Source organism: Morone saxatilis, unplaced genomic scaffold (assembly GCF_004916995.1).
Source record: "Morone saxatilis isolate NCDOM2014 unplaced genomic scaffold, NCSU_SB_2.0 Contig11, whole genome shotgun sequence".
Classification (NCBI taxonomy): Eukaryota; Metazoa; Chordata; class Actinopteri; family Moronidae; genus Morone; species Morone saxatilis.
Genome location: NW_023339663.1, coordinates 8,903,983 through 8,913,566, shown reverse-complemented (window position 1 = coordinate 8,913,566; position 9,584 = coordinate 8,903,983). Strand labels below are relative to the sequence as shown.

The 9,584-nt window shown below is 38.0% G+C and overlaps 1 protein-coding gene across 1 annotated transcript; it reads left to right on the top strand.

Annotated features, from left to right (window-relative positions):
- Positions 1-1,734: 1,734 nt before the first annotated feature.
- On the top strand, positions 1,735-6,088 carry psmd14 (proteasome 26S subunit, non-ATPase 14). Its single transcript, XM_035652579.1, has 11 exons — positions 1,735-1,906; positions 2,809-2,863; positions 3,485-3,556; positions 3,668-3,787; positions 3,931-4,001; positions 4,167-4,317; positions 4,474-4,581; positions 4,884-4,958; positions 5,041-5,166; positions 5,590-5,652; positions 5,914-6,088. Exons 2-11 carry the CDS (start codon positions 2,816-2,818, stop codon positions 6,010-6,012), a joined length of 933 nt encoding a protein of 310 aa, XP_035508472.1. The 5' UTR covers positions 1,735-1,906; positions 2,809-2,815; the 3' UTR covers positions 6,013-6,088.
- The last annotated feature ends 3,496 nt before the right edge of the window (positions 6,089-9,584 follow it).

Below are 9,584 nucleotides of genomic sequence, written 5' to 3'. Positions count from 1 at the left end.
CGAGTGAGGTTTGAAAGAGAACAACAATTAAATCACCATATACAGTGTGCCATATGTACAACTTGGCTGCAACAGGGCCTCATCATAAAATTTTCTACCCAGGGCCCCAGACAGGTTAATCCATGTAGCATATGCTTCATACACAAGTATATTCAACACACACAGTATATGCTGTGTGCCTACTATTACTGGATGATAGATATGCTCTGGTCGTCATAACAAGGAGAACAACATCATCATTAAATCTAAATCAATCAATCGAATGTTAAACCAAGACCTCTGCTCTCTGTTGCCAGTAATACAACTCTGGGGTAAAATAAATGAAGCTTCTAGAATTGATTGTGAAAATTGACCAAATTGAAAATCCATTCTTGCAGAAATTTGATTATTTACAGGAACATAAAAATATTAAGTGGCACATGATAAAACCTTTGTCACAGAATATAAAGATACCTTGGTAGAAGAAAGGGCATTTTTTTGTTTCTACTAGGAGAACTTATAGATAGATTTGCTTGAAATTTAAAAAGAGCATCTAAAACATCAGTTTTCACTGAATATCAGCCTCACACCAGCTCCATCTTGTTGACAGAGATGAACTGTAGCGATGAGTGCAATCACACACATGCTTCTTCTGTTCACATCATCACCTCTTCCAGCTCACTTCCACCCCCCTCTGATTTGTTTGATTTGCCTAAGTAGTGACTCACCAACCCGTCTGCATTCACTGGACGCACGAAGTCAAGTTTCTTTATCTAGATTTGGCAGTTTAATGTAATACAACGCTTTTTCAGACACTATCATTCACATATTAGAAATACAGTAGGCCTCTGACACAAGAACAATATAAATTATTTAACATGAAAAACTGTTTTTTTTTAATCTGAACACATTTTGGGACTGGTAAAATATATATTCTAACACTATTGAACTTTGTTCTTCACAACAGGATTGCAGGCACAAGGTTTTAAATGGTAGACCCAATTGTTCTGTAAATATTTGTCTCTAGAGACTGATAGATGCACTTTGTTTGTTTGTTCCAAATATTGAATCAACACAAATGCATTTCAGACGTCTCAAATTTATGGTTGCTTTCCCACAGGATTGTGGAATTATATTTGGTGCTCTTTGGCTAATGGCATGAAAAGAGGTGCTACAGTACATCATAGAAATATGAGTGTAAAACGATGTTTTCATAGAAGAAACACAAAATCCTTCTGGAGTTTGACAGAAGGATATAAGTGGTTGTCATGCAAACACGTCTCTGTTTTTGTTCACAGTGGGAAAAGGTGTGATTCAGACATACAGCCACATATGTGTGTGTACATAAATAAATATATATATAACCGGCCAGCCACCTGGAGCCGGTGTCTGCTTGAGGTTTCTGCCTCTTAAAAGGACGTTTTTCCTTGCCGCTATTGCCAATTCCTTGCTCATGGTGGGAACTGTTTGGTCTCTGTAAATAACTGTATTAGAACAACGGTCTAGACCTGCTCTATTTGAAAAGTGTCCTATGATAACTTTTGTTATGAGTTGGCGCTATACAAATAAAATTTAACTGACTACATATATATACACAGCTATATGCACTCATCTATTAGATAGATGTATAGATAGATAGATAGATAGATAGATAGATGTATAGATGTATAGATGTATAGATGTGTGTCGCCCCCTTGTGTTTGGGTTTTGCAGTTGCCAGTCGGGCTACAACAAAACACGTCATGAGTGCGACGGAAGTAGTTTTTCCTAAAAAGACAATTCTGGCTGATTCATTGTGGACAGATATTAGCTGCTGTGTTTGACTGCAGGAGCTCAGAAACAGGCCTTTTTCTGAACATACGAATTATCTGACAGCACGTGGGTAGACTCACAGCTTTAACACAACCCGTCGCTTTCATAACACACGGTGAGATTTAATCAGTGTTTTATACTTTTCTTGAGCTATTAGCTGGGTGACAGAGGCTAAGCTAGAGGAAGCTAACGCGGAGCTAACGCGTTCAGTAACGTTGAGTGATGGTGAACGACCCCGGTGCTTTAATGTCTCTTAACGTTCACAATACATTTCGACCGTGTTATAGCTAAAACGCAATGAAATATGGTTTGAATTAAAAAAGGATAAACATGTAGTTATCCGGCTCTTTGTGCTGTTTGCGTGACTCTGGGTGGATTAGCCAGCCGGAGCTAACTACGATTTGGTTTCTAACTGTAGTTTAAGTCTTTATTTTACTTTATTCAGGTCCTCAGATACACGTACAGTGTCCTAAATACAGCAGCAATACAACAGCGTCAGGCCTTCACATCCTAAAAGACAAAAGGTTAACATAACTTCTGATCCATTAGCTTTAATTCGTAATTTCAGATGCAACGTTACATACAGAAAATGATCTTTTAAAAAGTCGGTATAGCAAACTAACGCTGTTTTAGTCATTAAAACCAAAGCTGACACAATGTTCATCAGTTAACTTACGAGGTCACTTTATAATATTTACCCGTGTGTGTGATTAATGGCTTTAATAGTTTGGAAAAGGCCTGTTCTAATAAATACACCTGTCACCGTTTAGCACATACTCAATTATTGTTTATCAGAAAGAAAAGTGATAATACTTTAATATTTATTGAGCTAAATGATCTGAAAACGTATGTAAAAGGTGTCTTCTCAATACATTGACCCATATGTTTTTGTTTCTATATCTTATGAAGCATGTGGGAAATGAAACGTTTCTCTCTGATATGTGATAATTACGCTTTTCGCTGGTCTGCTGTTTGTTTTGAAGCCGAGCTAATGACTTTATGGTGTCTGTTCAACAGATCAGATATGGACCGGCTGCTGAGGCTCGGAGGTGGAATGCCAGGACTTGGCCAGGTAACACAAAGTTTGGTGTTTTTCTACAAATAAAGAGCATAAACTAATGTTTCTAATGGTTCCTGGTATAACTATAGGCAGAAATGAATCCCATCCTGAACTCATTCACACCAAAACTCTTCTTTAACCTTAACCAAACAATTTTAAACTTTTAAAATTGTATTGGATAGTATTTAAAAAGATTTGTATGTCCAAACTGGAAGCCTCTGTCCATAACATCCATAATTGGATCAATAATATGTTCAGTATTTCTAATTATTCATCTTTATTGCTTAAAAAATATTGGATTATCCTACCACGTGCAACACTGCATATTCCACTTTTAAGACTCATCTCAAACAATAAGTTGAGGCAAAGCAAAACTGTGATAACCTTTTAACTCTCCTTTCCTACTTGTGTATCTGTAGGCTGTCATTTGTTATGTTGCTGTTACCTGGGGACTACAGATGTAAATTACATGCTCTGTCCTAACAAACAAATGATTAAATAAATAAGTAAAATCACAGAGATGCATTACATGCCTTGAAATTCTAACTGTAGATGTAGTGTAGTAGTTAATTTTGCCAACTACTGTATTTGAGAGGCGTAAACTGATAAATAGCCTCTGTTTTCATTCCTCAGGGCCCCCCGACAGATGCACCTGCTGTGGACACAGCTGAACAGGTGTACATCTCCTCTCTGGCCCTGCTCAAGGTAATCATACACACTCAACATTTTCTTCTTTTCTTCAAAGTGGTAATCTTAATTTTTGTATTTAAAATAACACTTCTGTGACTTCTCTCTCATGTATTTGCTCCACAATAGATGCTGAAGCACGGCCGTGCTGGTGTACCAATGGAGGTCATGGGATTGATGCTGGGAGAATTTGTTGACGACTACACAGTGCGAGTGATTGATGTGTTCGCCATGCCGCAGTCAGGAACCGTATGTATATCCCCTAATATTAAGATTATGCATCATTGTGGCTCTGCGATAGAAAATTGTTGATCTGACGATTATTCAAGAATGTGTATGGTGCATTTTTTCCCCTTGGCTCTTCATTAAAAGATAACATTTGTACCTCACAGGGTGTGAGTGTTGAAGCAGTGGACCCTGTGTTCCAGGCTAAGATGTTGGACATGCTGAAGCAGACCGGCAGGTAAAATGTTAACACACAGTGGCATCAAATAAAATCTACATTCAAGTGTTGTTTAATTAAACTTTGATGATGAAGCAACACATTTCTTGGCTACATTTAGACTTTTTTTTTTTTTTTGATATCCTCTAAACATGCCTGCTGTCTTCTACTCGTATTGCTCATCAGACCAGAGATGGTGGTAGGGTGGTACCACAGTCACCCTGGTTTTGGCTGTTGGCTGTCTGGTGTGGACATCAACACACAGCAGAGCTTCGAGGCCCTGTCAGAGCGTGCTGTCGCAGTGGTGGTGGATCCCATTCAGAGCGTCAAAGGAAAGGTAAAGATGTGTGGATGCTGCAGAAGAACCTTGTCGTACAGTAGCTTTCATTTTAGGTGCATTATACGTGACCTGTTGTATAATGATCTGCTATTAATTGTGAGTCCGAAATAAATGAACGATCATTAACTGTTCTTTAATGCGTGTCTTCTACAGGTTGTTATTGATGCCTTCAGATTGATCAACGCTAACATGATGGTGTTGGGTCATGAACCAAGACAAACCACATCCAACCTGGGTCATCTGAACAAGCCCTCAATCCAGGTAACACATTGTACATGGCATCAGGTGAATGTCTTCCAAAATGCCTCGAGGTGGTTTGGAGATGTGTCCCCATAAAAAGGAGCAAAGTTTCTTCCTAATTTGGTCAGATAAACACTGCGTCAGAGATCATCTTGTTACAATGAGAGAAAAGTCAACCGTAATATCAAAACCTGAGCCTCTGCTGCTGTCAAAGATCCAAACAGGATCAAATCACAATAAAATAGTGTAATATTAACGCTAATGTTTGGTATTGTGTGTGTTATTACTTTATATATTTAACTTTAGGTTTCTTGTGTTTTCAGGCTCTGATTCATGGACTTAACAGACACTACTACTCCATCACCATCAATTACAGGAAAAATGAGCTGGAGCAAAAGGTTTGACAATACACCGTCACAGAATGATTTATTTGGGTGTTTTTAATAGAACATTAGAAAAATAACTCTTATTGTTCTTTAGATGCTGTTGAACCTGCATAAGAAGAGCTGGATGGAGGGTCTGACCCTGCAGGACTACAGTGAGCACTGCAAGCTCAATGAGACCATTGTCAAGGAAATGCTGGAGCTGGCTAAGAACTACAACAAGGTACGCCTTTAGACCTCGTCCAGTGATCTTTTCTTTGAAAGCACAAATTGCATAACACCTTAGAAGGCTTAAATTGTCTAAAACAGCACCAAAGTGGGCAATAATAAGTACTGACGTATTTAATATTTTTAGTATTTACTTAAAAAAACATGCAACAAACAAAATGACTAATCTATCATTTAATTCAACTGTTGACTCCGGTGCAGGACTCCTATTGTACTAATGTTGGTGCTTACTTGGTGCACACACTGTATTTTACCTTACAGAGTCTGCAAAGCCTACAATTATTTTAAAAAATGATATGCAGTATTTCTAACTTCATAAAGCTCTGCATGCATACAAATTTGCATGCAGAGCTTGCTCCTGGTGTGCTCCTGATGAGCTCTCCCTGTATACTAAGACACTGTCGTGTTTTCACCTCAGGCTGTTGAAGAAGAGGACAAAATGACCCCAGAGCAGCTGGCTATCAAGAACGTTGGAAAACAGGTAACAATTAAATTTCAAGCTTCATATAAGATTTATGTATATAGTTATTTTACTCTCCCTTTTTGTTATTGGTGTGTAGGCAAAAGAATGAGTGCAAGAGTGCATTGGGTTCAAGTCAGATTGTGCAGACATGTTTGTAGCAGCAGAGGGATCGAGTTACTTTATAATCAAAGATTTGTCAAAACAAACTGTATTTGTATTTAACATCTTCATCACGTGTTTTTTGTCCTTTTTCTTCTCTAATTTTCTGTCTTCTTGCAGGATCCCAAGAGGCACTTGGAAGAGCACGTAGATGTTTTAATGACATCCAACATTGTTCAGTGCCTAGCTGCCATGTTGGATACTGTAGTTTTCCAGTGATGGCCCTGTGTGTATAACTGTTAATATTACAACTCTTGTTTTCTTTTATATAAAATAAATGTATGTATGAAATGAAGACTTGTCTTGTTTGAGTGGGACACTGTGGTGGTACCTTGTTTTACTATTCAACCAGCAAGTTGCATAATTCTACCATTGTGCATAATTTTGTTTGAATGAAAGTATGCTATTTCTACACTTTGTTTGATTTTTTCTCATTTTGTTAAAATTTTAGACAAATTAATTATTATTTCTAGTGTTTCTAGACAATATAATGTAGGTGGAACACAAAGCTCCATCACTTGAGCTTCTGTTTATTCATGTAATACCCATCCTAACCACTGGATGGTGTAAGAGTTGCAAGGTACATGGAAAAAAGAAGTTGAAATCATAATGGGAGTACATTGTATCATAGTGACGGTTTCATTCTCAGACAGGCTTGGTCGTTTCAGTTGAAGGCGATGTCACTTGAAGACTTTATGCAACATTTCAGCCCAGTTATAGTTCACCAGACTTCATGGGATTGTTTGACAGAACAGTTAACAAGGCAAAAGGCTACTTAAAGGGGAAACAACACAATTATACACAAAATATAAGATTAGAGACTTAAAAGACCTGTGTGTAGGAGTTAGTGGCATCTATTGGTAAAAAAAGGCAGATTGCAACCATTTGAATACAACTTCCAAGCATCTAGGAGAAACGATTCTTTTTTGTTTGTTGGAGATGTTAGCACATAGTTACAAGGAAATTGGTGAGTAATTATCATTTTGCCCAGAAAAAACAGCTGATCAGCAAGAGTGAACTCTGTCTGCGTCTGTAATGTACAAGACTGATTTAGAAGTGAGTAATCAGCAGTGGTGAAATGAAAGACCTTTACGCTTAAATATTTCTGCTGAGTTGCACAGATAGCTGCTTTTGTAATCTTTTGCTTATAGAATGGATGAACAAGAAGGATGTTAATGACGTGATAGATAATCCTCACATCTGGGGTTTGGTCTGAACGCATGCTGCACAAACTGTAGTTTACAAATCACTTGGATGAACATACCTTGATTGAGGAGGGCCCCTTCTTATCTGATACCAGCTCCCAAAGCATTTGCAGAGTGCTTTCTTGTAAGATATGTCCTGTTCTGATGGTGGGAGCTGAGCCAGCCAACAGCCAACAGCCAATATGCCTCTTAGTTTAGTACAGTTTGAAGGAAGTCTCCATAATGGGTTCACAGGATCTCAGCCAGAGATGCAGCTTGTGTTGCAGTAACTCCAGTGACAGCAGAGAACATGGAGCAGATGGTATTTCTCCACCCCGTCAAAGTATATACTAACTAGACAGAGAGTTATGACAGAGGCTCCTTGCCATTAAATCGACCTTAATGGTCTTCAGGTTACATAATTTTTTTTTTCTAACTGAAATATTTGCAACCCACGTGGGATTAAATTGGCTTTCTCTTTTAGCACGCTCTGAAAAATGTGAAAATGTAGGGCTGTGAAATGAAACACCTCTCCTTGGGCCATTTGGGAATGACAAAGTAGGCCCCACCATAGTCCATAAGGTAAATTCATAACCTAAAAGGTTAAGATATTGTGGAATAATACTACAGCTGGCCGGGTTATATAAATGTATCAACATTTACTATATTAAAGTGCTGATTTCAAAATAAATCAAAATGGTTTTCTTGGGAAAGGTACACAAGGAGTATTAAGATGCTTTAAATAGCATCTTTGGAACACTTCTAATTGATCAAGACCAACAACATTAGCTCCTGCTGCTTCACATAGATATATTTATTATTAATTATCAATAACACAATGTGAAAGTACCAATTCCAAGTGCATTCAAAATTTTAAAGTTTTGTTTGTTATTGTTATTACTGATGCATTACTGTGTTAGTGTTGCATGTTGTAGATAAAGTTGAGCATTCTGTTGTGCAAAGTAACTAGTGACTATAGCTGTGAACTAAATCTAGTGGAGTAAAAAAAAAAAAAGTTTCCCTCTGGAATGTATTGTAGAGGTATAAAGAAGCATAAATAGTAAAGTACAGATCCCTTTCAGACATTTTTTAAGACATATCAAAATACCCTGACACAAAACCCCCACAAAAACATTTTTCTATTTTTAAGCAAAACCTTTATTTTTAAATGGAGGGGGTCAATAAGTAACCACACTTGTTACTTCCCATCGTTGAGTGAAGCCAATAGAGACCTTATATTGTGCAGCTAATAGTTTATATAACACTATAATGTATGTGAAGCTAATGGAAGCAATAGCTGTTGGTCTTGTTTAAGTGTATAAATTACAGTGCTTATGTCCTTGCAGTGTAGGTAGAAAAACAAAAAAAAAGATACATGAAAATAATGATTCTCGTTGATTGCAAATACAGTAATCTCCAAAAAAACTATGATCCTCTGAAAGGCAAAGCCATATAAATAATTTTTGTATCCACACAAGTTTCATGTGGTACCTCCATTGTGTGTTTGAAGAGTTGAATCATTATACAGTACTTTCGTTATAGCCAGCTGAAATCATGGAGACATTTTTAGACTTGTGTCGGGAGATGTCTTCCTGAGATTACATGTGTCCTGCATAGAAGCCATATGAGCCAGCAACAACAACAACACAGTGTTATCTTTCTGGGTTTGCGATAAGAGACTTCCCCCAAGAAAACTTCAGGGTAGAACACAAGTCTGATCCAGCTTTTTTCTTGTGCTCAATCTCTTTCTGAAAGCAGGATAAGATTAGCCTCAACCTTCTCCTGAGATGAGTCTGGAAGTTTGCTACCAGAAGTTTGTGAGTGCATGTATAGCCAGCTGATCCTTTGGGGTTTGACTGGAGACTCGCTTCAGTCATGGTCTAACATCTTTCCTCCACCTGTAAAAATCTATCTTCTTATTGCCCAAAGGAGAACCAACTTATCTTGTGCTCCTTCGTCGCAGTCATTTTCAAACGAGTGTTTTTCTCCTTGCTTTCCTCTCGTGGCAAACCACTTCCAAGCAGATGAGTTAAAGGGGGAGGCTGTAAACAAGACAGGGGCTTTAATAAACGCTGGTGCTGTTTGGTGTGGTTTTAAGAAGATGGATCACTCCCATGAGGCCATGGCCAAGTACACAACACTCTGCCCCGCCTCAGTGGACAGGATCCAGAGGATGACAGAGTTAAGGCTTTCTATGTGCGTGCTCTCATGGACAGTTAAGAGAGTTATAAAATGTGAACTATCGCAGCATGAAAGATGCAGATAAGCCAATTTTTGTTTTTTCTGAAGCGGTTAAAATTCTTTGTTGCTGAGTAAGAGTGTAATGAGGCGCTGAGGCACAGTGCGCTTTTAAATCCCAAATGATCTGTTAGAGAGCCTTCTCTTTCTGAGTTCATTTTAGACCTTGGAAACAGCTGTTGGCAAAACACAGTGTCAGTTTATTAGCTGTTCTGGATCTTTTGATCATATCACATGATCTTCACCAGCAGATGATGTTTTTAGCCATGGATTTTGATCAAATTTGGCACACACTAACACACATTCATGCCTCGCTCAGGATAAGTTGTAACTACTTTGGTGACTATCAGACTTTTCATATAGTGCCAC